The sequence below is a fragment of the Gasterosteus aculeatus genome, chromosome 16 (genome assembly GCF_964276395.1).
Source record: "Gasterosteus aculeatus chromosome 16, fGasAcu3.hap1.1, whole genome shotgun sequence".
Taxonomy (NCBI): domain Eukaryota; kingdom Metazoa; phylum Chordata; class Actinopteri; order Perciformes; family Gasterosteidae; genus Gasterosteus; species Gasterosteus aculeatus.
The window spans coordinates 11,726,583-11,754,554 of NC_135704.1; the positions used below are offsets into that span (position 1 = coordinate 11,726,583).

The 27,972-nt window shown below is 43.3% G+C and overlaps 3 protein-coding genes across 18 annotated transcripts in view; 1 reads left to right on the forward strand and 2 right to left on the reverse strand.

The window, feature by feature from the left end:
• Nucleotides 1-6,685, reverse strand: part of pkp4 (plakophilin 4) — a 55,154-nt gene extending 48,469 nt beyond the window's left edge. For 9 of the 10 annotated variants that reach the window (XM_078091127.1, XM_040200726.2, XM_078091123.1 and 6 more), the window contains exon 1: nt 6,545-6,685. The gene's annotated coding sequence lies outside the window, so the exon portion shown is untranslated. The remainder of the gene's footprint in view (nt 1-6,544) is intronic. The other variant, XM_078091126.1, reaches the window with a different exon arrangement.
• A 41-nt stretch (nt 6,686-6,726) lies between these two features.
• LOC120833550 (coiled-coil domain-containing protein 148) lies at nt 6,727-25,346 on the forward strand. 7 transcript variants are annotated; one of them, XR_005714351.2, is made up of 16 exons: nt 6,786-6,924; nt 7,747-7,833; nt 8,141-8,262; nt 11,213-11,316; nt 12,421-12,512; nt 12,592-12,743; nt 13,835-13,930; nt 14,077-14,255; nt 14,555-14,693; nt 16,738-16,944; nt 22,517-22,657; nt 23,621-23,719; nt 24,199-24,316; nt 24,483-24,608; nt 24,692-24,732; nt 25,046-25,346. XR_005714351.2 is itself a non-coding variant. In XM_040200730.2 (16 exons), exons 2-16 carry the CDS (start codon nt 7,779-7,781, stop codon nt 25,218-25,220), a joined length of 1,866 nt encoding a protein of 621 aa, XP_040056664.2. In that variant the 5' UTR covers nt 6,786-6,924; nt 7,747-7,778; the 3' UTR covers nt 25,221-25,346. The 7 variants fall into 7 exon arrangements, 6 of the variants coding, with proteins under 6 accessions (XP_077947257.1, XP_040056666.2, XP_040056664.2 ...); XM_040200730.2 differs by having other exon boundaries at nt 23,621-23,739; XM_078091131.1 differs by lacking the exon at nt 24,692-24,732 and having other exon boundaries at nt 6,727-6,863; nt 23,621-23,739.
• upp2 (uridine phosphorylase 2) lies at nt 25,271-27,927 on the reverse strand. The gene is made up of 7 exons (XM_040200737.2): nt 27,464-27,927; nt 27,259-27,373; nt 27,005-27,163; nt 26,755-26,869; nt 26,451-26,660; nt 26,203-26,349; nt 25,271-26,004 (listed from the first exon to the last, which is right to left on the reverse strand). Exons 1-7 carry the CDS (start codon nt 27,514-27,516, stop codon nt 25,862-25,864), a joined length of 942 nt encoding a protein of 313 aa, XP_040056671.1. The 5' UTR covers nt 27,517-27,927; the 3' UTR covers nt 25,271-25,861.
• Between the last annotated feature and the right edge of the window lie 45 nt (nt 27,928-27,972).

The following is a 27,972-nucleotide window of genomic DNA, read 5'->3' on the forward strand; positions in this document are numbered from 1 at the left end:
GTGGCGGTGTGTTGTGATCAATTGGGAGATAAGCGAGTAATGGCTTTTACATAAACAGCTTTTTAATACATTTCTCTGTCTGGCGACACATTAACGACCACTTCATCTGCAAGTGACTGAATGGGAAATAAGTATAATTAATACGACCAAGTATTCATTTTTGTTTTGTTTACGTTTAGTCGTGCTTTATTGGCGGGATACTCAACTATATATTTTCCACCCTCCAAAAATGGGATCCTGTTGCAAACAGTGTTTTTTTTTTATAAGATCTCATCTGAAACGTCTATGACACCGAAGGTTTATGTACATATTTCCGCTAAGCGACTGTAAATCAACATGTTGAAAGCGGGGTAAAACACAGCCACATAGATGAAGCGACGGAGTATGCAGTTATTAGTGATCCAAGCAAAGGCCTTTCCCATTTAAATAAACCTAAAAGTTTCTCCAACATTCCTGTCAGTCGACTGCCTGTCGTTTAAAACAAAAAAGTAAGAAGCAAACGCAGCAATTACGGTCTGAAAAGTGACGGCAGATTGACGATCTGCGATGATGTTTATTAAGACTCAAATCTCAAATGTTCTTATATTCAGTGGAAATCATGCCAATAAATCATGCCAATATTACTGATTCATGACGCAAAGATGATCATTTCATGTTGATACTAATCTGCTCTTTTTATTCATATTGACAAGCTTCAGGCACCGAATCTGTTCATTTTCCACTCTCTGGCTCAAAGCCCTTTCTAAAAATATACTTTTAATACATTGCACGGATTCTTCTGAAAGACTAAACTCCACCGCAAAGTTACTTGTGAACTTTGGTGAACTTGGATAAACAGACGCCTGTTCTTGAAGCGTTGCCAAACCGACTTTAGGAGGAAGATTGATAAGCAGAGGCCTGGTCGTGTACTTCCTGATGGCGTATTTACAGTAGCACCTCCCGCTCCATGCGCCGTGCTTCACAATGGACAGACTGGGTCCTGAATACCGGGCTGCTGCTCGTCCAAATGGGAGTGCTGAACAAACTTAAATATATCGATCAATATGAAAGCAAAGTCCTCCAGAATGAAACAAGCCAGTTATCCAATAAGCTATCGTGTAAATATGCACAGTTTCAAGGATTTGTTGGACCTATAAATTCCCAAGACGGGCTGCTGAATTCATTTTCCTTTCACTGCAATATTGTGTTTTTTTCCATCAGCCCTGTGTACTGTAAACGAGGTGCTTGGTAATACATTAACTGGTAAACACTACAGATAAAGATGTGTGCAATCAATCAATTGCTTAAACTCAAAAGTAGAAAACATGGATGTTTGAGCACAGGGATCAAGCAGAGCTTTCTACTATAACTGAGGGTGTCTCGCGAACATTTTTTATCTTAATGTTAGCAAGAGTTTAACAATAAAGCACATTTTTCAGCACCTAAATAAGAAATGCACCAATGCTAGCATCAAAATTGCAATAGTCAGTGCTTGAGTGAAGTTTTTGCAGAGGACTGTTTATTACTGTTTTAACAAAGAGAGGTCCAAAGTGCTGGATGTTTGACACAAGAAACATCTGCTTTAAATTAGAATCGAAAGAAAAAGGAAGAACACGTTAAGGTCAAATGTAACAGAGAATGAATCTTGAATAAGCAAAGTAACAACTGCAATGATTAAAACTGCGTAAAAATCTATTTCCTGTAGATTAAACATCAGGACACCAATCTGCATTGAAGCGCGATGCAGAAAGACAGACGGAATGTGGTTATTTAGGTAAATGTCAGGTCAGCCAACCAGCACATGCTGGCCTTTCAAACGAGGGACTTAGTTCAGGTGAGAATACTTTTGCATTGGATATCCAAACTTTTTTTTTTATTGGCTCAAAAAGCTGGAAATAAAGCCTGAATGTCTCCAACTGCAAAGTCACTGCGTACCGAAGGGAAAGTAGAGTTTCTTTTAGATGGCAGCATATGGATAATCTATCAAAGGGGATTTAATTGAAAAGATAAATCACACCCCTCATGTTGGTAAAACAAAATCCCCTTTAGCTGTAATGATTCATAGAGGACGTGTGTGCGCCTTTGCAGTTGTGCAGAATTAGTTGTTTTTTTTGTGTGCGTCTGGTGTTGTTGCGGTCACGCTCCTCATATCCCATAGATAGACGTCTGCAAATATATATATATATATTCTTAAATCCAATTTATGACCTAATAATGTGATGTTTCTTAGCCACACAATAAGGTTCTCTTTTCTTAGTTGGCTGCAGCATAAAACTGTACATAGTGTGGAAGCACCGGGGACGGGTTACCCATCTCAAAAACAAGTGGACAAGAATGAGCCCTTTGTCACGTCGAACGGGTTTGTCAGCTGGTAGCATTGAAGAAGTACTTTCTTAAGTGAAACATAACCACTTTGGATGCTAGAGGGGACGTGGGGGCTCTTCTGGGATTGGTCTCTTTGCTTATTGTGGTGGATCTGCTAACGAAGCTTTGTTCTACAGAGTGTCTGGTTCCAGAACCATTGCCTTAAGGCGACAGGTTCCTAACCTTTGATGCTGTGTCTCTTTACGGTGCGTGCTTCCACATCACACGGGCCACACCTTTGCCTCATAACGGCCAGATGAAATCTCTGCATCTATAAAATGCTATTTTAAAACGTCATGTGCTTGAACGGTATTTTTCTTCATTAACTTCTGGGTTTGGAAAAATGGGTCAACACAGGTTCCATTCTTAGGAGTTATTTTTACAGTGTTGCAGACTTTTAAACGCCTTAACATTTAAATAAATACCTCATCCACAAAAACGACCCTTGGCATATGTGTTCATTTTAATTCTTGAAACTATTTACCTTGGAGTAAATGGTGGGGGGGAAGCAGACGTGTTATAAAATGCTATGGTTTATACTGAAGATGCATGTTTTGGGGAAAGTAGTGAGGAAACAACTGGATAAATGGGACTTGGAATACACTGCAATGTTTATGTGAGAGTTCGGAAATAGCTTTCCTGTTGTTAAACAGTTAACACTGGTAACCTGACATGTGTGTCGGGGGGGGGGGGGGGGGGGGGGGGGGGGCACCGAGCGCACTTACATACCACGATCCCACGGATTTTAAAAGTCTAAAACAAAAAGCACACGGCTTAAGTTTATGCTTGTATCTTATGTGTTGAAACAATCACGCGTTGGGACAAATTATTTGACTCGGAATTTAAGTGCTCTTTTAAGTTATTTACAACGGTTTGGTATTCGTAGCCCCGGGTTTTGAGACGCTTTTACGACTGGTTCGCGGGTCTCCGTCCATGACGTCTGACCCCCCTGTGCCACGCCTCCTTTTGCCACCAGTAAACAGAGACCGTTCGCCTGGGGTGATAATGTGAGTAGCTCTTTGAAATATTCAACAAGGTATTACGTGGCCTGCTGAGCTAAATCTGCAGCCTGGTGGCTTCTGACAGACGGGGCCGGTTGGAGCAGTGGGCTTGCTGGGCGGCTCCGGCAGCACGCCGCCGCTGTCCACACAGCAGACGGCGGCGAGGGGCAGCCTTTCGGGCTCAGCACGCCGGGCCTGCGGAGGGCAAAAAATCTATTGTGCCCCTGAGCTCCAAAAGTGCTGACGTGCTTTGCGTTCCGTATTATCTTTCGCTGTGGCGGGTTCAGCCAAAGCATTATATCTAGGGCTCTTTCAGGAATCTCCGTACGCATCCAGTTAGATCAACAATGGGCCGCACATGTCAAGGCTTATCCACACAAGCCATCACACATGCCAGCTGAGCAGGGGAGGTGTGCTTCTCTCATTTTTGGCCTGGCTTTTAAGTAGAGTAGGTAAGGAAGCAGCGTGGGCTTTGCTACTAATTGATTATAAACATCTAAGCTTGGAATCCTCCCCCATATCGACACTGTGCTAAATCGTCACAATATACTTCCAATATTGAAATCCCATTTTACAATAATAGTAAAGGATCCGCTCGCTGGTTTCGGGCTCCAGGTTGATAAAACAAAGAGAGATTTATAGGGTTCGCAATGGAAATTCCCTTCTCTGCTAAACCATGTGGTTGTTCTCAGAGGAGGCACGGGAGGAACTCTCTTCAGACTACAGCATGCAAGATGGGAAAAAGCCGCCAAGTGTGTGTGTGTGTGCGTGTGGGGGCGTTGTCTAAAACTTGCTTCTAACCATTATCGTCCAACAGTGGAAGCTCACTTTAGTAGCGGTGAGTCCTCAACAGAAAAAAACATCTGCTTGTACAAATCTGTTGTATTTCTCTCTCGTGGTTTTGAACAAATCTGAAGGATTGTGCAAAATTTCAAAGTATCTAATTAACAATTTTAGTGCGACATCAACATTTAATCGGTAAGTATTTGAGCATTGCATCAGTAAGGATATAAATTCTGCCTTCATGTTATGAATATAATGACACAATAACAAGATGAAATTGTTTATTTAATGGTTGGTAACGGAGCCGAGAAAAGGCTGACTGCTGCTGTAAAAGCTCTACGTTTAGGAGCACAAGTGATGCCGACCATCTGTTGAATTGCCCGGAGAAGAGGTTGATACTTCAGCGCTCTACTTTAAATACAGCCACGCTAAGACACAAGACAAATAACCATTTGGTTTCCAGGCAAACCGGCTGGAAATATTCCCCCCCTCTTTCTTCCAATTTTGGGAAAAATACTGTTTGATCGTAACAGAAAAAAAGCAAATCTGACGTGTAGAATAAGGGTGAAGGCTTAAGCCTGGATTTTCAAGCCAGAATTAGGGGGGAGGAGAGGCCCACCAAAGGGCATAAACTATTCTACTGTTGTCAGTTCAGATTAAAAAGAACTCACCGTGACGCCTGGGTCAAATAATCACACCAACAGACTGTGTTTTCGTCTACTGGGAGTACAAGGTTGCTCTTCGCCCCAACTTTTTCCTACATCTACGAACAGCCCACCCGCACAACGGACACACAAAGCTTCACAGACACGGATCCTCATCTCGTACAGCAAGAACGACAAAGAACGAGAAGCAGAACAAATGAAACTGACAGCGGGTTGGTCCGACGCCCGACTCGCTAAGACCTCCCTCCATGGAGCCAGACGCAATGTTACTGCTTACAGTACATGAAGCCATTTCTATTAAAATGAAGAAAATAGCTCCTTTAGGCCAATGTCCCACTGTTGTCTAATTCCCCAGTTAACCACTCTCAATGGCTGTCAGCTGTGTGGCAGTGTGTGTCTCTTTTCACGTTAATGTGAATCATGGGGGAGAGCTCATCAGTGTGTGTGTGTGTGTGTGTGTGAGGTAGAGAGTTCATGTATGATCTCATTTGCCACATGCACTTCCACTGTTGGTTGGAATCGAACTACTGCTGCATGGCTGGGCTCATGGGAATCGGTGATGCCGGCTGATGCCACTTGCGTGGCAGCCGAGGAGACTGTAAGCACATCCTTCACGTGGCGAGAGTGGTGCGGCACTTGACCCCTTCCTGAATAGCCATCGTAACACAATTAATAACTGCCCCTTGAATCTTGTGTGGGGTTTTTTCTTCTTAAAATCAAAATTTTCCATTTCCTTCGAAATAACATTTCTCAAACTGATTTGTAGAGAGCGTTCAAGTACGGGGTTATTAGAAGATGTATGTGGAAGAATGAGCAAAGGGCTTTAGGTTGCACGTGAGACAGCTGTTAAACTGCAATTCAAACAAGACCTACCTTTGACCTAAGTGTGGCAACGCAATGCACATGCGAATGTAAAAGTTGAGTGAGGTACATAATAAACCATGCAAAAGGAATGCTGTATTAGGCAATGTGACTGTAATATGCGATAAGCTTCCGGGGCATTAAAAAGGTGAGTCCATCCTGTCCTTAATAATAAAAAAGGGGGGTAGGTTATTGTTGCACACTGCAGTCGCGCGGTACACGTTTAACAGAAATTCCCCTGCTTCAAAATGCAGATTGGGGTCATTAAATATGGCGTTTTTTCGATGGCAGCGAGACACCGGGGGCGGGTGGAGTGGGAGGGGGGGGGTAAAAAGGTAAGCTTATCTGGTGGGAGCAGAGAGGGGGGGGGAAGAGGGGGAGAGAGCGATGGGGGCGGGATCTCCGACCTGGCATTCCACAGATTCCCACACTCTCGCGCTCACCTGCCTCGTTCCTTCGCCACGCGCATTCAAGGGCAACATCGGTGCGGGAATAAAAAGTGAAACCGACACGCAGTTTTAGTCCGATGAGACCGGCCAAGTTTTAGTTTTTTCCATCCCTGCGAACGTGCACCCGAGGGAGGGCAGCGCTCGAGGTTTCCCCTCAAAAAGACAACCAACAAAAAAAAACAAAAAAAACAAGGTGCGCGTGTGTTGGGCGATGACTCGGGATTAGTGTAGTATTAAGATTCGCTCGCGCTGTGCAGAAGAGGAAATAAGTTTGCGCACACACGAATAACGAGCCAGCATGTTCTTCTTCTTTTTTTTCGCACGGAGACTTTCTGAGTTTAAGTGTGTAACCTTCGTCCTTACCCTTCTGCCTCGCGCACAGATGCTTTTATTCCCCCCTCCCAATTATTATTCCGCAGTAAGTAAAGGAGCCGAGCCTTACCTTTAGGAGGGCAGTTGTTCACCTGGCGGAGCTGCGGCTCGGTTCTGCATCGGAAGATGTAACTTCATCGGTAAAGTCCCCGCGTTTAGTCCCATGCATGTGGAAGAGTGAATCGCGCCTCCATAGTCGGGAAAGAAGAAGAAGAAGACTCCCCTTTTTTCGCTGTTCCCTGCCTCCACCAGCGGTCCCAGGCAATGCCAGCCCGCATGACGTCAGTGGGAATGTGGGAAAGCCAATGCGCACTCCTGATTGGTTGTGAGGTCGACGAGGGGCGTGTCGCACGGCGTTTGCGTCGCTCAGTCGCCCAATAACGGAAGAGGTGATTGTTTCCTTGGTTACAAATTTTTTGTCAACTGAACAGAGAAAGGGAATAGCGCAAGGTAAGCTCGGATTCAGTGGGTTAAATTTCACTTTTGCATTTGTTAGCAACAGTGTTTAGCCGTATGGGTGTTTGTGTTGATTTATAGTAGGCTTCGATAAACTTACCAGTGCTTCTGTTCACAATACTTGTCATATTTCGATTTGACTTGACGTTAACAACGTTAACTAACGTTAGTATGATGGCATGATGACGTCATACCACTTCTCACCTGTCACATCTGTAACCCTTCCTCTAAACCCTTCCTCTAAACCCTTCCTCGGGTGTGTAAGTTTGTGTGGTGCTCCAGTATTATTGTCGTACTGTAGCAGGGCTGCAGGTATCTGCTATTATCTTTTATATTAGTCAATTGTTTTGTTCTCAGTCAAGGAACAATTCTGTTGATTTAGTTGAGTGGTTTTAACTTAACAAAATAAAAATATTCAAAATAAAAATAAAAATATTCACTTTACTGCCGTAGAGGACCAGCAATTCAACTATGTTAGACAAGTTATATATTGTGTATTCTTGTCATTTTTTTGTGAATATATCATTCATGAAAAATGAAACTTTATTATTATTGTCTTCAATTGATCAGTACCACAACGTGAGTATTCATTTCAGTGTTTGATCACATCTTCTCCTGCATACTGCATACTAACCTTCAAGATGATTACGTCATGCAGACCATGGGAGAGTTATTATTTTCATGGGCTTCATTGCTTGAGGCTTGTAGTATCCTGTTAACCATTTGAATGACCCCCACGTAAACATCCCCAGGGGAGACTTTGTCTTTTGTCAACATGCTTTGCACAACCTCTATGTTTACATATTTATTTTGCAGGCACCAATGCAAACAAATAGGGATCTGCAGGGATGAGTGGAAGGGATCTGCATTCGTTCAGTACAAACTACAGAGGAGGAGATGTGGGTAAGTCAGCAGCAACTAGGTCTGAAATGTAGCTGACGTGTGACGCGGTTGCCCATTGATCTTTTTAACAGATTTGACCTTTAGTCCCCAAGTTAAACTGGTGTCAAGTCTTTGATGCTTTTGTTGGAGGCAGCATTGCTTGTATTTGTTCACCTGCCTCGTCGAGTTTCAGCTGCAGCTGCTAAAAAAAAAACCCTCTTTTTTTTTTGCTGAAATCAGCATAAAGACTTGGACATATAGAGTGATGGGATTTTCAACGATTCAAATGATCCTAATACAGCTATATTATTTGCTTTCATCCATGCAGAAAAACTGACACTGCGGATGAAATATGGTCTCGGCAGCTCAAAGTACAAACCGGCTGAATACAAAAGACTTCAAGCCATTGTTGATGCCAAACGCCTGGAGTCCGATCGAATTGGATTAAAGGTACATTTTGATTGTTCTCAATATTGGGGCTGCGCTTAAAAGGGCAACGTTATTATAAAATCCATTCCTGTTACATTTAATAGCGGGGTGATTTAACAGCAAATGAAGAAGAACGACAGATTTCTTTCCACAGTCCTCATTAGTCACCACAGGAAGAGCTTGAACTGACATAAAAAACAGATTTTAAAGGGATGAAACAGCATGTGGGAAATTTCTTGTTTAATTTTCTTTCCTCTCTTTTTCCAGCCTGATCTCCAAAACCTGTTCGTAAAAATGTATACGAAAATCTTGAACATACAAATTCGTAGTGATATATACGAAATAAATACGGACTGCAACTGATGACGTCACCCTATTCAAAGTGAATGGGGACCTGCACCCCGTAAACACACTTTGTGAAGTCTAACAATATAAAATAAACGTGTTATGATTGCATTTTTAACGAGAAATCAACGTTAGACAACAATAGAATACTAACCCTAACCCCCTCAAAAACCCCAACATGGCGGAGAGACGTTCACTCAAGAATCCGCCATGGTCCGCCATGTTGTTCACTCAAGGGGCGTGGTTAACCACCGGCAGTTCGTATGTATTGTTACGAATTTGTATGTTCAAGATTTTCGTATACATTTTTACGAACAGGTTTTGGAGATCACGTTGCTTTTTCCCACCACATAATGTAAAGGGATTTCATTCTATAGGAAAACTGGCATCTCTTAAGCTTTAGAGATTGTGCAACAACATGAAACAGAGCAGCGATATCACTGCCGTACATAATAGCATTGCCAGTTTCACCACTTTTCATCTGGTTGAAGTTGAAGTTAATACTCATCTCGCCATGAGAAGAGCAAAAAGTTAATGCTCGGGGTAATTCAAATAACGCTGGTGGATCTGCTGTGTTGTAATTGGTAAACTGTGGCAGTAGCCTTTTGGTATCACCATGGTTGCCTGTGGCTCCTTCCAACCCAGCGCTCTGCATAACCCAGATAAGACCCGCCAGGTTCACATGGGGTTTCCCTGCTGAAAGGCCTTTCTGAGCTTCTCCCACTGGCCGTGTGGCTGAGGGTGAATAATTGACCGCAGGTCCCCTCGAGCTTCGATCAAGCAGGATCCTATTTCGCTCCCTAGGAAGGGAATAGCGGCATAACTGACGAGCTTCAAAATTTTGTCTATCAATAAGTTTGTTTTCTCCGCGGTATTCTACAAAAAACAGTACAATACACAAAACAATAACACATTTTCCACAAGGAAAAGCACAGGTGTAAATAATCAATGAATACAGAAGAATTCCAATTATCTGAGCTGTTCAATCACTTCTGGTTTGATACATAATTCAGGATATTTACCCCTCGCCCTTTTATTTCAGTGTGCAAATGCTGAGTATGGGATTTTTTTTTCAGGCAGGCCCACTGCACTTTCTGCGACAATCCCACAATGCAATGTGTCACTGTCTATGATGTAAAAAAAAAATCACCAGCCTGATTATAATATACCCGTCTGATTCAAGAGTAAACTACTAACAGAATCAGGGAGCAGTAAACGATTGGACAATAGCAGGGTGCATTCATTAATGTGTTAGTAACACCTTTTATGACATGCAAGGCGAGAATGAATAAAACATAGTATGCAATAGAGGGAGAGCCATGCATGTACACTAAGTTTATAGTCAAGTCCAGACAAGATACACTTTCCTTTTACTGCATTTAGGTCTTTTGACAACCAAGGAAGCACCATCTTTTTTCTTCTTCTATAAATCGTAATTTTTTTACTTTCAAATCGTGATTGACTGATGAGAGATTTCTGAAAGGCATCAACAAGAGGTTACATGAAAAGAGATATAAAAAAATAATTTGCATGACAATGTTAATCGTCAAAAGTATAAATACAGGAATTAGAGGCATACATGCCCATTAAAAAGGTGGAGGTGTGGTTAGTTTTATTTGACACGGTGAGACTAGAAATCAGCTGATGGAAGTTCAGCTTCAGGCACTGTTTCAGTACTCTAGCTGAGCTTATTAGACAGCCGATTCAAATCAACATAACCTACGATACTTGGCCTGCAGTCAGCACGAGGTGACCTCAGTTTGGCCTTTCTTCTTTCAGAGCAGCGTTAGTTTTTTGATTGAACGCTGTTGATTCCCTTGGCTGTAAAATAGACATAACCCCGAGGGTATAATGAAAGAACAGACACTCGAATCATAAATCAACCCCCGTACTCCTTTGGATTTTAGATGAATATGAAATTGATTGTGACCACATATGTAAGTTATTTGAGAAAATTCTTTTGTGCAATTATCTGAGGCAGTGGACTGTGTATAAAAACGCAGATAAAGGACAATAATTTTCTTCCTGGAGACATTTCTGAAGGAGGGCGTAGTTCTTTCAGCGTGAAAAATGAAAACAAGTGAGAGCAGATTAAGACCTGTACCTCCCCCTCCTCTCCTAACAACATGCCTCATGCATCTCACGCATGTTTCTACTTGATTATTTTAATTTGCCGCTGTTTGTTTTGCTTTCATGCTCTAACAGGGATAGTGTTTCGGTTGAATCACCCACATTTATGAGGCTCTTAAAGACACAAATGTCTAACAAAGGCTGAGGCAAATGCCTGTATAACAATATCCCTCATGGGCAGAGAGAAAGGGAACTTTCCCTTGAGTATAGGTTACAAAAATAACATTTTACCGTCCTTGCAACATCATGATTTATTCACTTCATAGTTCTCATGCTTTTCCTGTGTTATAAAATGGTCCAGATAATCGACGCATTAAAGTACTCCAGACTCCAGGTTTGTCCAGATGAAGTCAATTATTTGTAGCAGGAAATAGATGTCATGGCTAAAGTGCATTTAAAAGCAACACTGGCATTTCTTCTTCTTCTTCTTTTTCCGTGCAGTGCCTATTCCAGTTCTAGGGTTTAATCTTGCCGTGCATTAAACCTTGTCTTATAGGTTCAGAAGAACCGTCTTGCAGCCAAGGCAACCAAGGAGAGTTCCATATTACGGCAGCACAGACAGGTGTGGAGCAGAGAGTGCCCCAGGCTGCAAAAGGCTGAGTAAGAGCCCCCTATTACTCCCTGTCATTATCTGCTGCAGTTTTCTGGATCTGCTATTACACCATGCAGCCGGGCCACTTAAGCTCCATTGAGCCCGGACGGGACTCTGCATGAAAAAAAAAGAGGGTGCAAAGAGGGGGTAAAAGTAGACAAGAGGAGGGAAATTTAAGCTGATTTCCTTGGAACGAGGACATTGAATTAAAGGATGAGAAACAAAGAGAAGCGGGCGGTTTGAGGCGCGTGCGCGCAGAGGGAGCGCACTGAAGACACGTCTCCCCTCTGCTTGCTGAGGCCGAGGTGTGGGACTGGGGGGCCCCAGCGGTGTCATGCCTTGTGAAGTGAGAAGGGCAGCGCTAGCTCTGGGGGTGCAGCTTGTTTGGCTGCGTAATGACTGTGTCTGAGCCACCCAAGGTTAATGATGCACACAAGCGTGAGCCTCAGTAATGAGCCCAATCATAAAGATGTGTCACAGCTTGCAACTCCCCGCACAAATATCTAGTTAGAACACCCTGGCTTTCAAAAGCCACCGTGTCTAATGGCGAAACCGGCAGGCACGTCTCTATGGTAACTCGCTTTATCCGCAATCATGTCAAGCTCCGGGCCGGTTAGTGGGAGGTAAGCGTCCTCCGCCGGCTTGTTAGCGGGAAGCTGCTCACGTCACGAGACACAATGTCCCTAAATATTTTTCAAGAGATTCTTCCAGTCGAGCCAAGATAATGTGTGAGGTTAAGGGATGGATCTGGTTACCATGCCAGCCCCAATTCTCCAAAAACTAATCACAGCAGTAGTATGCAACGGTTAAGAGAAACTAAATAAACGTATTAAAATACCGAACTTACGTAAAATGTTGAGGGACACAGACTTTATTTTAGCTATTCAATTTGCTCCTACTTCATACTTCACCACATTTATTTTTGCCGTCTTTGCTGAGGTGGATAATTGTGGATTCAATCCCCACCATTAACAGAGCACACATCAATAATTTATTTAGGTGTATGTGCCTGTCGTTGCAGGTTATACGTGGTCTGTGTAAGTTGCTGGACGACTGAACTTATTGTGGTTGTATTTATCAGCTTTTTAATAGCTTTCTCTTCCTCTCAACAGGGAGGAGGCTGAGGATGACATCCAGGATTGTCTAGAACAGATCATGCCGAATGGTAGAACAGATACTGCCATCTTCTCACTTGAAGATTATGGTAATCCACCATTGTGGCGTCCTCCGTCTCTTTTGTTCATATGTGCTGTATACTAATGTGTGTCTGTGCGCCGGTTCAGGGCGCCTTCTAGAGACGGAGCAGAAGGCATTCAGGATGGCCACGGTGGAACCTGTTCATCAGCTGAAGGAGGACCTTCTCTTCAGACAGGGTGAAGTTCAACATCAGCGGCTCGCTGGCCATCGATCAAGCTGGGAACAAGTAATGCGACAGGTACATGAAGCAGAGACACGTCTCCATGTCCACATCTGACGAAAGAGCTTCGAAGTAGAAAAGCAAGATCGCTGGTTTGTGGGAAAAAAAACACAGTGGTTCAGCAATTGAGAAATCCGTAGTACGTAGTAATCAACTATGGATCTTAGCTGTGCTCAAGTTTAAGCTCTCACGCTTGTCCACAAAATGATCCCAAGCTTGCACACAGCGACGCGTTCGCTGTCCGCAAGTCTCTAGTTTGTTAGTTGTCCTTAAGTCACCCAGTGTGCCTCTGACTCTCAGAAGCTTTTTGCACGCTCTAGAGACGAATGGTGAGATTAAGAAGTAAGCGGGGGTCTTTGAGGACCAAACAAACCTCAGAATCAAACGCCTGCCAGGCGCTTTGTCACGGCGGTGCGGCTCACTCGCGTTTCTTTATCATGACCCCCGCTACCCTCGCTGGCTGCTGCTGAGTCACAATATAATTAAAGAGAAAATACCTTTCAGTTGTAGTTACACTTATCCCCCAGTATTTCAAATAAAGATCTTGAATTATTTGTATGCCACACTTGTAATTTCTTCCCCAACATTTGGAAAAAGGAATGAAGTAAAAGCTGAAACTGTGAAACCGTTTATTTTTTGTCAATCACTTGTCCCAGATTGTTTCTCCGTGATCATTAATGCTGTTATTAAATAAATAGATAGATGTCAGTCCATCCATCCAGCCAGCCATTCATCCGCATAAGTTGGTTTGGAATTCGGAAATATTTTGTCCATATTTAGTGATCAAATACATTTATCTTTTATTATACTGATGCACTTTGTAGTCTTCTAATCTACAGAAGGTGTCTTCATCTCTACCAGGCACGAATCCCATCCAGGCTCATAGCACCTGTCCGCATATTAAATTCATGACTCATTCGCCACATTGTCCCCTCTATTGTATTACTCGAAGCATTATTATTATGATTTCATGGTCAGGGAAACCGTTGAACGTGGAACAATTTAGCCCATTTTGCTACACTTTTTTTTCTCAGCTTGTATTTAGAACATTATTTTAATATATATATATATATATGTATTTTTTTTTTAATAAATATTTTAACCACCAGATAAACTTTGTGAAGGACCAGCAAGTTGACATAACTGCTAAACTTCAAGCAGAGTACCTGTCCCTGGAGGTGGAGATCGCTGGCCTCGGCTTGGAGGTAAGTTTCTTTCTGTTTTAGATCTCCTCCTTCTGACCACTTTCCATTCTGTATTATTACGGCTTAATAATAATTTGCTACAGTGTGTCACAAAACTCTAATCATTTAATGATATATCTTAAAGTTAGTCATATTGTCCTCCACAGAAATATCTTAGAACTTCAGATAATCCGGTGACCTTAGAAAACATCCCCGAGGAGGTTTTGAACTCCGACTGCCCTTACCCAGAGCTGAAGGACTCCCTGATCCAGGCCTTCCAGTCCCTGTCAGAAAGGTACCAGTGCAGGCAGAAGCACCTCCAAGATCAATTGCAGACCACTGACAGGTAGGCCTGAAGACCACTGAAGGTCTGCTTTGTATCTATTAATAATTCTAAGTCCTTACACATTGATCGAAAAAGAAAATTCAATAAAAAAAATATTTTTTTGTGGGGAATTTTGCTTCTATTAATCACTTTCAGACATCATGTCTTGATATAGGCAGACCTCTAGTGTAGCTGCGCCGATCAAGAGAGAAGATATATTTTTTATATCAAATGTAGCATGCCAAAAAAAAACCAGCAGGTTGCGTTTTTTCTAGTACGCAGTATGTATCGTATAATGTCTGTGTTGGAATCTGTTTTAGGTTCTGTGGCTGGTGTGCAGATGACCATCAACGCTTCCAGTTCACTCTGTCCCAGTACACTCACGATGTACCCAACCACAGGGCGCTCTGCATGGACATGCTGCAAAGACTCTTCCCGCAGAAGACTCGACAAGAGCTGGTCGGTACTTTGGCAAAACCATCTGAGCATGCAGACAAACGTACACAAGAATTTCACACAAATAAACACACTTATAGAAAAATACAGATGGTTGTTGATGTGCATTCGAACAAATGTTGTTTTATCAGCAACAATTTTGATAATCAATATTTATTTCAAGCAAAAGGCCCTCATGGATTTGGAAGATAATTTGGAAATAATTGTATATCTGGGGGTGGAGTCACTGAGCGAGATGCTCTTTATTTCAGGAGAGTCCTGTTCACACTAAAACAGTTCTTTAACACCTTGAAGCTGCCGAACAACAAAAGTCTGGTCTGCGTATTTATTCTGTTGCCCTTTGGGATTTTTATCCATAAGATGGATCCATCGAGGGATGGGCACACACATGCACGAACCTCTATTCACACCCATCTAAAAATATAACCCCTTCCCCCAGTCCGAAGCATCCCTGCAGTGTGAGTCCCAGACTCCCTGATCAATATGGATCAGTACCCGAGGCTGAGCAGGGAGACACACAGATAAGACTGGACAATGAGCCCATCAAAACGCGGCAGGATGTGCCATGTCACCCACTGTTGACAACTAGTTAATGCCACCACCCTGTATCGTCATGACAACCGCCAGCCGCGCTCTCCTCCCTCACCCGCGTCCACCTCATATTAGATCCAGCTGAGTGCTGAATTTAGAGCTGAGGCCATTCTGCCAAACTGGTAACTGTGAGTTGTATTTTATACAGGCTTTTGTTTTGCACGTTCTGCATCTTAAGTGAACAACGATGTCATTAGTATCCAGCATGCTCAAAGGATGGTGTCACTGCACCTATATTTCTTTTTATAAACTTACTAAATTCTGGATTGAGAAGAATAGTGTGAGTGAACACCCTTTTTGACAATTCAAAATAATTAATGACGTACTTTTCTCTCTAGATGCCAAGAAATCCATTGAAACGCTTTATTATAGCTTTTTTTCTTCCGTGTGTGTATCACTATCTCAGCAAAGGGGCTCTTTATACTAGTATGTGGATGTTTCTGTGTTCTTTGTGCTGATCTAAAGTCAAACTAGTTTCTCAGTTCAACTATCAGATAGTGGTACTCCATCTAGCTTAGAGTGGACATCTCCCTCTGCTGGACAGGGATCTTTTTCAGTGTATGATGACATACTCATTGATGTTCTCTAATATCAAGTAAGCCATTCCATAGTAATGTCCTCATAATGTTCTGTGGCAAAAGGTGAAATAATTCATACCCCTTGACTTTTCTGAATGTGTCTGACCAGGTTCTCCTCAGCAGAGACAGCGCTCTGCAGCACCTCCACCAAATGTGCTGCCACTTTAAGCGTTCACTGCAGACACAGTGCGGTGGATGGTTCCACGTTCATGCTGATTCTAATGCGTTGGCCAAGGTGTGCGCATGCACATATTGCAACAACACAAAGGAGGCCCGGGGGTAGTGAAGGAGAGTAGAAGAGGAAGTGAAATACAAAGGGTGGATCTTCCTCAAGTTTTCAAGTTGTGAATTAATAAACAGGATTCGCTTGACTGCCTCTAGCGCTCCTGTTCTGTTGGCAGTTCTGTCGGCTCACTCATTTTCAATGAAACCAGTCTTCCGTCTAATGTCTTCTCACCGTCAGTTAGCCGCTATTAGCCCGTTAGATGAATATCATTCCCTCTGTTCCAACGAAGCAGCCAAGTGATGCAGCCACTGTGAGTGCTGACACAATGATGAATTGCTACAGGCAGCCCTCACACTTTCAGGACTGTTCACAGGCAGGAAAGAAGGACCATTTCATACACCGGCAGAGCCGCATCTTTTTACCTTAGGGTCCTGCTGCCATCGTTATAGACAGTGTATCACCCAGTGGTGTGTGTGTGTGTGTGTGGCTTTCTGTTTGTCTGTCATCAATAATACAGAAGGGTTTCCCTCAGTCCTTGTTGCACAGTTCCTCCCATCCATTTTATTGTAATATTTTTGAGAATGAATGGTATACTTGACCCCAGTCCCCATGTGCAAACACTGCTTTTCCGGGTGCCGCCTTGTTCCTCCAGATGGAGCACGAACGCGTATGGGACTGGCTTCGCTTCACCCAGGCGCAGCTGAGAGTGGTGACCCGGCAGTGCCAGCGAGACCGGGAAGAGCTGCTGGCCAGAGCCCTAGCCACCCTGCAGGAGGCCAGACATGCCCACCAGGAGGAGCTGGAGCTCCACAGAGGCCACCAGCACCAGCAGGACATCTGCTCGCGTCTCAGAGAGAAGGTCAGCCTCTCGTACACCTCCACGCCAGGGGCTGTCCAACTTCAGGGACATTTCTAACTTGGTGACACAGCACGTTTCATGTGAGCAATTATTCTACACGTGTGAGCCTGCATCTCATATGAAATAGATGCAGGAAGTGGATGCAGAACTTTGATAACTTTGACGGCCAATGCGACATAAGCTCCCTGTGATCTATCTTTTTTTAAGGCACACTCACTCTCATTGACTGATGGTGTGGACTGCCTATTGAAAATCCTTTTCCTTGCCGGTTTTGAGGAGGCTATAATGTCTTACTGCCTTCTTGTGTACAGTATAACTGCTGACAAGGCTGCATATTACTCCAGGCTGCCTGACAGCATCTCTCGCTTTAGCTGCCACTTGGGATGGGCTGTGAATGCAAACAAGCTAATAAGGATGGTCTTGCGAACATGATGTTGCTGTCTCCGAGGGGTGCTAGTTCACATCGACACAACAAACAAGTTACTCATCTGAACATTTTCATGTGCTGTGGAGGCAGTGCTGTGCAAATTGAATTTGCTTTGCCTGACAGTTTAAAAAAAATAAAAATAGTGCTGATGTCCTATGGCTGATTCGATAAGAAGAGTCTGATCTACTGAGCGAAGGTTGTGGCGGGCCGTCACTACCAGCCGGATTTTGTTAAATAACAAGACATGTCAGAAAACGCTGGATTTGTTTTTCTTCACTGTTTGCAGGAACAAGGTCCTCGGCTTGCTTTCCTCCAACCTGAGAGGTTTGCCTGTTCTGTACTAATTACTTTTCTCTTTTAGTGTTTTGTTAAGCCTAAATGTACTCTGCATTAAACTTACATATTTGGAGGACGTTCGCGGGGAGTCAAATCAGATAACAACTTGGCCAGCGACCAACAAGCCTTAAAAACTAATAATAATGGTTTATTTTCCTGTTAACGTTAGTATCTCAGGGAAAAATACAAAAAAATGTAGTATTTTCTGAGGTGAAAATCGACTTTGATTATTCTTTTGTGGCACATTTTAGCTTCTGGAATTCATACAGAGCAACGGATTGCAGATTCTTTAACTTTGAAAAGAACACGGCATTCAGTTTTATTTCCTAACTTGCTTTAATTATATAAATAATTATTACATTTAAATTGTGAACACTGAATCCTTCAATGGGCTTTGCTATTCACAGTGTTTCCCCCACCATTACAACAGAAATTACCCCCCCCCCGAGGTTGTAAACCTAGAGCAAACACAGATTTATCACTACTATAAGTGAAGAAAATAAAATTCAAGGACACTTCACATTCAGTTCTGTCCAACTAAACTACCTTAAAAACAGCTGCAACAACTGTGGCGGAAATAATATGTTATTGAAAACCGTAAAAATTTCCATTCAAGCTCCTTTTTCTGTATCAGTATCAGTTTTGGTGAATCTGAAACAACATACACTACACCCCTCCGACTATTGCAAACACATTTCTGAGTTGTTTTTGTCATGGCTCTGTGAGGCCATAATACATTTAAATGAATACACCCAGACCTTTTCATTCCCATGTTTCTTTCCCACCTCAATATGTCTTTGTTCATGCAGCGCATGTGCACCTACAGTATTTGAGTTTGTGTGGAGGCTCAGATGGATGCCTGTTTGCATCCAATCTCTTTTTTTCCCACTGCCTTTATCATCCCGGCACAGCGGCACAGCGGCAACAGAAGATATATTTTCCTCCGCTTGCATCCTCCGCTTCTTTAACAATTTGTTTTCTGCAGCTGCTCCCTCTGACCCAAACAACTCCACCGACTCTACGGCGGTCGCCATAATGCTCCATCATTGATCATCAATCCATACCATCTAGTGGACCCCAAAAAATAAAAATAGAACATTTATTTAATTTTAAAAATGTATCCATTCATCTGTGTTGTAGGATTACAAATTGCACCTGATTCAGTTTTAACACATTAGCACCATTGTCGCAGCTTGTGAACACTAGTTTAAGCAGAGCTGAATGAGTTTAAAGTAATGGTCGATGAACTTGTACCACTCCAACCGCTCAGAGATTCAACACAGCGCGTCATTCAGCCGTTCACACCCTTTCACACAGTGATGGCATTGCAGGCCATGCAATATCTCACCTGCCAATCGGGACAAACTAACCGTGCCCGCCCAGCCCAACACAGCAGGCATAGGTGATGAGTATAAGTGAACTGGCTAAAAGTTTTAAACCACCGTTTTATTTTGTTAAATAAAAAAGGGGTTATGCATTTGAAATCATCTGATAACATTATTGGAAGGAAATGTAAAATTAATCAAAATAGTCAGCTCAAAGTAACAGACGAAGTAAAAAAGAGCTTGATGCCAAGTAATGTTTTGTTTACAAGCTGCAACAGCCACGCTGGTGTTGTTTTCACCTTGTGAGCCTGTGTTTAACAGCACCGTGGGGGCAGGGAGTTGGGAAGGGGCGGTTGTGATTTGAGAAAACACGTTTTTTGAAACAAATTAAGAAGATGAGGGACTGCTGTGATGGTACTTTGGCTAAAGTAGTAAAGTGCTCACTTCTTGGTCAGTGGTGCTCTGGTTCCTCTGACCTCACCATTGGGAGCGAGCCGTGTGCTGTCAGCTGTCAGCAGGTCGAGGTACTTCTGAGTGAGCTTGTACCCTTCTGTCTCGCAAAGGCCAAGACTGTCGCACAGACAACAGCTTCTTCGTGAGGACCAAAGATGGCCGGCTGGATTCATGTGTCACTGATCAAAAAGCAGCTGCGGTGGCGATGCATTCTTTGTAAAAGTCAAATGGAATGGATGATTACATTGCATGTAAGTGATTAAGATAATCACTGCATGCGAGACATATTCATAATTATCACTGAACGACAGACTACTTCTGAAACCATCGGCTGTTCTGCAGCGTTCTGGCTGCAGTAATTAGCTGCCATTGTTCTTGGTGTTACGGTTCATTCAAGCCTTATTTTTTCTCCAGGCACCTTTGGTGAGCGATCGTGTGTTTCACCTTACTAAGTAAAGCTTCAGGGGCGACAGATTATTGCAACACGCTCAGGTGGGAAAAGGATGAGCCGCCCAGCAGGAAAAGCAACATGGAAATTAAAATAACGAAAAAGCATTTCTATGCTTTTTTTCATGTCCTGCTCTCCAAATTACATTTTTGTATTGTATTTTTGTAGTTGTGTGGCATGCAGTTTTTTCTTCTAATTTTGTCAGTCCGGTTGAACCATTACAGTGTTTATTTCCCCCATTTTGATTTTCATACGATACAACTCTATTCGTGAAGAGCCCCTTCGTGCAGTAATACATGTGCTATATAGACAGCCGCTCTGTGGCAGTGACTTCATTCTGTGGGGGTGGGAGGGACAAAGCGTTGAGACAATGCGTGGGCCGCACAGTGCTTCAGATGACAACTTTGAGGGGCTAATTGCTTGAATGTGTATAATTTTCCCGCCGGTAAAATCACACACCTGTTATAGACCTCAGGAACATTCTCATCGAGCCAGCTGTGCAAATACTAAGAGAATAGTCTAGTTTCTCTAACGTCTGAATGCACATTAGGTCCGTTTTAAGGCTTTGGTCTCATGCGTCAGTGTCACTCGGTAGAGTGGTGTCACTCATGAAGGAATACTGTTCATCTATGCAGTTAGTTTGTTAGTTCTATCACACATTGTTCCTGCTATGATTCACGTCAATTATATCGCTGCAGGATTAACACGAGTTCATACCCAATCTGTTTTTGCTCATCTGTTATCTATCTAAAATGTGTCATTAATATGTCCTGCAACGGTGAGTTACAACAAAAGGCTGATGCTGCCCCCCCCCCCTCCCCGACTGAAGACATCCCGATAACTGCACGGGTACATTAAGAAAGGCTTTGAGCCGGCTGCCGCGTGCAGATAAAAAGGCTGTAATTATTTTGTTATTCTGACATGTGGAGTCATATTTATGCTGCCATGAAAAGGGATTGTGTCCTCTTTCCTTTTGAATTCACAGAGAGACTCTGGGACAAATTACTGCAGACCGTACATAATAACCGTTTTATTCTCTTTGTGCCGCCTAAAATGCCTTTTCATCTCTGCCTTAAGAGGAAAGGCAGACAAAATCCATTCGACCAATATGTCTCTCTCTGCGCTTTTGGATCTGTGCTGTAAAGACACACATCAGATTGTTGTGTGACCTCGAATGACCGATGCGACTGAACTTTACTGCTCCTCCTTCATGCCAAAGATAGTGTTATCCCCAATGTGACAAATCTTTGTTTTTTAGTTTGTATATCTAAAAAACCAAACATGCTACACAGCCCTACCAGGTTGTTTACACACCTCTTCTCTCAATGTCCCTAACATCCGACAGGTATCTCTTATCGGCGCCCGGCCGGAGTTTGATGGATGGGTTAATTATCTGCGCTTCATTTTCTGGGTTTTATTTTTTTTCTAAAAGTTAAAGTTCTTTCACTTCCTCTTCGTAGGGGAAGGAGAGAAAGTCGAGGGATGACGCGCATCAGAATCTGTCATGGCGTTTTTCTTTTTTTTTCAACCCATGTTAATCATCAATCATCACATAGAGGAAAGGAAAAAGCAGCAGGACAGTTATGGTAGTTACTCAGTCACTACTCTGGATTGCTCTTTACCCTAAACATCAACCCTAAATGTCTGCATGAGGGAACATTGTGATTTCTAAAGAAGACGCTTGTTGCATCTACGGCTTCATCGCGGTCAGCTGGAGCCGGATTAGGGGCGGGGGTGTTTGAAGCCCCCTCTCAAACGCCCAGCTGCTGCAGGCTGACTTGATGATACCACTCGTGCTAATGTGTGGTGAGACCATGTTAATACGCAGCTCATCCCTTTTGGGGATTACTGAGCTCTCCACTGACAGATCTGTGAATCTGTCCGCCCGATCGGAATGCTGATGCATAACCACCCTGTCGCTCACCCCTCAGCAAATGCTGGACTGACTGTGTGCATGTGTGATGAGTTTAGGCCGTCTGTTTCCAGATGGCCAGCTGGGTGAGTGAAGATTGGGCTCTCTGCAAGAAATCAAACCATGTGAACACACCTTTAGAGGATAAATATTTTGATTTGATTTTGATTTTTTTTTAATCTGGACTATGTATTCACATGTTGGATCATTACCAAATGTTCATAGAAGCCTTTCAAGCTAATTTGGACAATTACAAAAAGTTGTTTATTAAATTCCTGGTCATTAAAGTCAGATTTTTCGGGGCTACATTGTTGCGTAATAGCTTTAATCTAAAAGTTAGTAATAACGTTTAAAAGGTGGATGGCATCAAGGTGACTTTTTTTGTACTTACCTTAATTTCCACATGAAGACAGAACAAGCAGTGACTAGAATATGTTCTATTTGTCTTAGGCCTCAAACGCAAGGGTTTTCTTTATAATTCAGTGCTTCGACGTGTCCTGAGGTGACAGAAGGAAAAGCCTTGACACCTCCTTCCTAAATCCGTGCCACACGTCGGCAGAGGGTCTCGGCCGGTGGTCCCCCTTGTGTGTGTGATGGATTCCGTCAAGACAGCTGTTAACGGACCGGATTCTTTTGTTTCGTTTCACCCTGGTGTGTATTTGTGGTCGTAGCTGCGGGAGTGGCGGGCCCAGCAGGAGGAGGTGGCGAAGCTGGAGGCGGCCATAGCTTCTAGACGGCGGGAGGAGGAAGAAGCGATGCTAAAGAGGGGGCAGGAGAAAGAGGCTGCCGTCAGATCGCAGCACAAAGAGAAGGTAAACATCACACCTATCGCACTGAACGTTTTTCTGTGTCCTTTTTTGTGATTTCACAATATTCATCACATGCATTATGATCAAACCAAGTAAAATCTCATCTCCACAAATAGGTATTTTAAATATTCTTTGTAGATACAATAGCAAGTGGCATTTTATCCTGTGCCCACTGCATTCATATGGTGTGTGCACAACATATTACCTTGAACTACCTGGTATATCTTAAGGGAGGAATAACAAGATAATGCATTATACAACTTGCTCTATATTTTAACGGGGAAAAGTTATAGAAGAGATATTCTTTGATGGAAGTTTATCCATCAAAAGAGTCGTATTGGCTCAGCTGGATACCTGAAGGCCTGGGCACACAAATAGAAATGGTATTACTGGAAAAATGGAGCTGTCAAAAGCCCCAAATCATACGCGGCACATCAGCACATTCTAAAACTTTTTGGTGAGTGTATGGATAACTATATATATATATATATATATAAATAATGCTTGCCTCCCTGTTGTTGATACATTGACATTTTTTTATTGCCTCGCACAGATCAAATTAAAAGCATATACCGTGCAATTATCTGGGTATTTTGATCATTTTAATCTAGTTGTTGTCCTCACAGGTACAACTATCCACAATGTGTGTGTTTGTGTGGCTGTTTAATTAACTGGCTTCTCAGGGCTCTGCTCGCAGAGAGTACGGGCGACCTGAGACACTTTGATTAATGAGAGCATTTAGGCTGCATTGGATTTCATGTAATTCAGCGCAATAGTCTGCGAGGCATTGAAATATCATCTCATCCTTTCTATTTACACTTATCTGATTCCTGCTCTGCCACAATCAATAGGACATGACGATCTAAGGAGCTCTGTGGGAGTCAAATGAATGGGACTGTGGCTTCTCCTCCTGCGGCAGTTGTTAGGTTTTTGTTCTTCTTTGTAAATGATTGTTTTTGTCCGCAGGTCAGGCAGTTTTATTTACAGCAGCAGAAGAGGAGAGAGACGTTGGAGGCCAGGGATCAAGAGAGACTCGCTAATCTACGGAGCCTCATGGAAGATCAGGCAAGGCGAGATAAAGAAAGGTGACCACCACGGGATCTTGAGTTTTCAAAGAGATGCTGAAAGTAACACCTACGTCCCAAACGGCCATAGGGACCACAGCTGGATGCTGCTGTTTTTACCTTCAACCCACCAATAAGCTTGAAACATTCGCCTAGAGGGAGCAGTGAGAAACTGCCTTGCAGTTTAAGGCTAGTTTTGCTTAGCATTTCTCTGCAGGCGCTCAGAGAGACCGGCATTAAACCCAGATAATGATGTTGACTTTGGCTGTGAGAATGAACTTGGCAGGAGCGAGAGCGGCAATCATGCCGGTGCTGAGGAACAGATTTTTTATTTTTTTTAATGCGAAGACGAAGGGAGAGGAGCTTCTCTCTGGCTGCTCCTCAAAACCCTCCGCCGCCCGGAGGCCTGCTGTGTCAGGAGCAATAGATAACGTTGGTCCTGGTTGGGGCTGACGTCCACCTCCTCTCTGCTCCCTCCAGGGTCCTGTTTCGGGCAGATATGTTGCAGCGGCGAAGGGAGGAGAGGGAGGCGCAGGAGCTCGAGCGGCTGAGAGAAGAAGGAGAGAAACAGAATCGCCTGGAAGTTCTCAGGAACCAGGTGGATCTTTAAAGCCCCCTGAATCACTGATGTCTCCTCTGTTGAAATGACCCAGGGAGAAGAATTGGGCTCCTCCTTATCTGAGTTGAGACATCGCTGCCACCCAATGGCGGTAAATAAAAAAAGAAAATGATCCCGATGGTGAATGTTTTTCCTCCCTCTTAAGGTCAGGGTGGTGGCGGAGTCGGACCCTCAGAGGATGCTGTCAGATACGGAGGCTTGGAGGCGTCGACTCTTGGATGTTAAGGAGTTTGAGCCCCAACGGCCTCTCTATACGTACACAGACACACAGGTGATGCATTACAACACCTACCCTCCGATAACCTTTAGCTTTTGTTGGAATTATTACTGTTAATTATTAATGTTTCATCTTAGGTGAAAGTGACCAGTGACCCAATGCAATGCAGGACAATTATGTAAGCTGGCTGTCTGGTCCATCAATGTTCTACCTCATGTCAGAGACTTGTATACTCAGCCTTGAACTCAAGGCCTCCCGGTCGCTAAACCTCTCCCTGCGTGTGGGTTTTTTCACCGAGGTTGGAATGTGCTTGTTGCGTAACACAAGCAGTGACTAATGATTTGTCGCTCAGACAAACCTTCTCCTTAAATATGAAACCGTGAAGGATTAGCGATTCACTTTGTTTAGTGTTACATGCACAGACACAGTACCGCTTTTTAGCGTGAAACTGCTGATGTGTATTTTTTCTGTTTTTATATGTGTTTTCTCAGATTGTGTCTGATCCCAGAGTGCGGGTGGAGCAGGCTCTGCGGGAGGCTGGTCTGCACAACAGCCAGTACGCCAAAGAGGTCCAGTCTGTTCTCAACCCACTCAGACCACCTAGACGAGACACCCAGTCCACACTCAAACTCTGACCGGGGGCTTGTTTGGGAACACATTACGTAAATGTCCACATTTCAATAAGCTGCACTTGTATTCACATTTACACAGTGCAATTACTATTGTTTACTTTTATTGAACGTTTGTACAAAGCCAGTATCACTGAGTGACAATAAACATGTACCAGAGGAAGATGACCTATCTACACATTTGTCAACATGTCTTGACAGTTGTGTGGAAGAAACAAGTACATATGAATCTCTTACAGGAATCACTTCCTGTATTATAATAAAAGTTAAAAAGGAATAATAAATGCTCTCGTAAAGGCTTCTAACAGGTGCGAACCTCCTATGGAGGCAAATCATTTCCAAACTTGCTAATACACACAACAATTTTTGTTACAAGTTCAAGTAAAATATAGAAATCAACACAAACCTTACATAAATACCAGGGTGCTACACATCAAACAATATGATTCACACTTTCATATACATGTTTATATGTATATGAAAGTTGATGAAGCTCAAATATAAAGTATGATGCATACTTTATATTTGAGCTTCACAGATTCAATCATGAAAACAACTTTTTAAATAAGTGTCTAATACACATATTAACTTGTTAAATATAGTATATACACAAATGCACATATCAGCTATATACACTCCGTTTGGCAAGGTGGGGTTGGGGTGGCAGACATAGAGATTTCATACAACATAACCCAGGCGTTTCTTGATGAAGTGGGATACTAGGATTTGAGGTCTCTGCTGATACTCCACCAGGACATCATGAGTGGCGGTGATCTGGTCTCCGTCAAAGCGGTTCAGCAATGCAACACAGACCACAGCTCCTGCAGAGAAAAAGGAGATTATTGTTCATATCTTACGTGCTACTTTCCTCTTATGTCATTGTGTTAAATCATAAATCCATCGAGGCTCTGTATTGTGTACAGTTTATGACCAATGTATGGAGCCAGATGGTATCTTCAAAGACCAGACACGGTCAGGGTCACTGTACAGAATGTACCGCATACATTTCGTAACACTACCTTTGAGGCCACAGACACGGCACATAGCCGCAAATACGGAGGACTCCATTTCGATATTCCTCACGCCGGCCTCGTATGCCTTCCTCAAGTACTCCAGCTTGTCTTCGTGGGAGAAGGAACAAAGAGCTCCGTCGAGTCGGCCTTGACCTATAGAGAGACGCAGGACAAGATGTGTCACTATACGACCGACTTAAGGTTCTCTGCACACAATGGTCACGGACGCCCAGAGCACGAGGCGCTGCGTCTACCTTCATAAAAGTCGTGGGTGCACAAGGTATTTCCGATCACCGTAGGGAAGTTCTGAAGCTCGGAGGAGCACTGCAGAAGCTCTTTGGCTACTCCCTCGTCCAGCTCCGTGCTCCTGGTGATGACTTTACCCAGGACCACCTGCTCAAACTGGGGGAGGAAGGAGTAGTCCACCGCTTTATCCGTGACCACCACTGTCCCAGGAGCCAGACCTGGAGATGACACCAGAAAATGTCACTATACGCGGTCGAATGGAGGAGAAATTCTGCTAAGGCACCCTTCCGAAACGAAATGCAGCGTGCTTACCAACACCACCGGACGTTCCAAGGCGAAACAGGACAACATCACGGCACTGAGCGTGGTGCAGCAGTTTGATGAGCTCATGCAGCATTATGGAGATGGAAGGGACGCCCATTCCATGCTGTGATAGAAACAAGATCAGGATAGAAATGAATCCAGAATGAGCACAAACATATCAAACCGGTAACGCAGTATTCAAAGCCAGTCAAAGTGGGATGGCGACTAGGAGCGTACATTGTAGCTCTGTAATACTTACACTAATTGAGAGCACTGGTCCTACTTTGTACATGCAGTAGCGGTCAGTTGCCTCGCAGATATCGCTGACTTCCTCTGGGTTTCCATTCAGTTCCAGTTCCTTGTGGATGAACTGGGCGAAAGCCTTCATTCGATTTGCGCTGCCTCCGACGCACACAAACTGTGGGAAACAGAGAGAGCGGGAGGGAATTTACTTTCCTCGCTTTGGAAATCGCAAGACCCAAATTATTATTTTGATCTAAAAATGTTGCAAACCTTAATATCTCCAAACATTTCTGGAAGATTGTGAGTCTTGGTGCTCAGGCTCAAGTGGTAGAGAATATCTTCCTCCATGCCGTCCAGGTAGGGATTTTTCACTTGCACTAGTTCCCTATGAGCGATATATTACGACATATAAATAAAGGCTCAATCAAGAAACAATAGTCCAATCTAATCTGAGTCGATGTTCCCAAATACTTACTTGATGTACTCATTGGGGTCCTTCCCCAAACAGTTAAGTAAAATTGGTGACATGACTGCAGGAGACGCTTTGAAATCCAGTTTAAAATGTCTTTAAAAGTTCTTCTGCAAAAAACTCCAAATACTTGTTACGAATGTTTATGAAAACGCTGTGTCTGACTGCACAGCTGATATAGCGTTGACCTTTGACCCTGCTCCCTGATTGGTTGTAAAGAGAGGAGTAGCACCTGTCGTAGGTGGCTCAAAAACATCCACCAGTCGCAGCGTCGGTTTAACTTCAAAAATAAAACCCATCGGAGGGTGGAAAAACACAGATGTTATGTAAAAATGCACTTACCCAGAGAACAGGGACATAACCTCTTGACACTGACATGTCATACGTTGTTGTGGTAATACGACGAAAGACGCACGCACACACATTTTAACTGCAAACTACATCCGCTTCTTCGTTGTGCAGGTTACCGTAGTTACACATTTGATCTGAGGCAATGAAACATTGTTTGCTGTAAT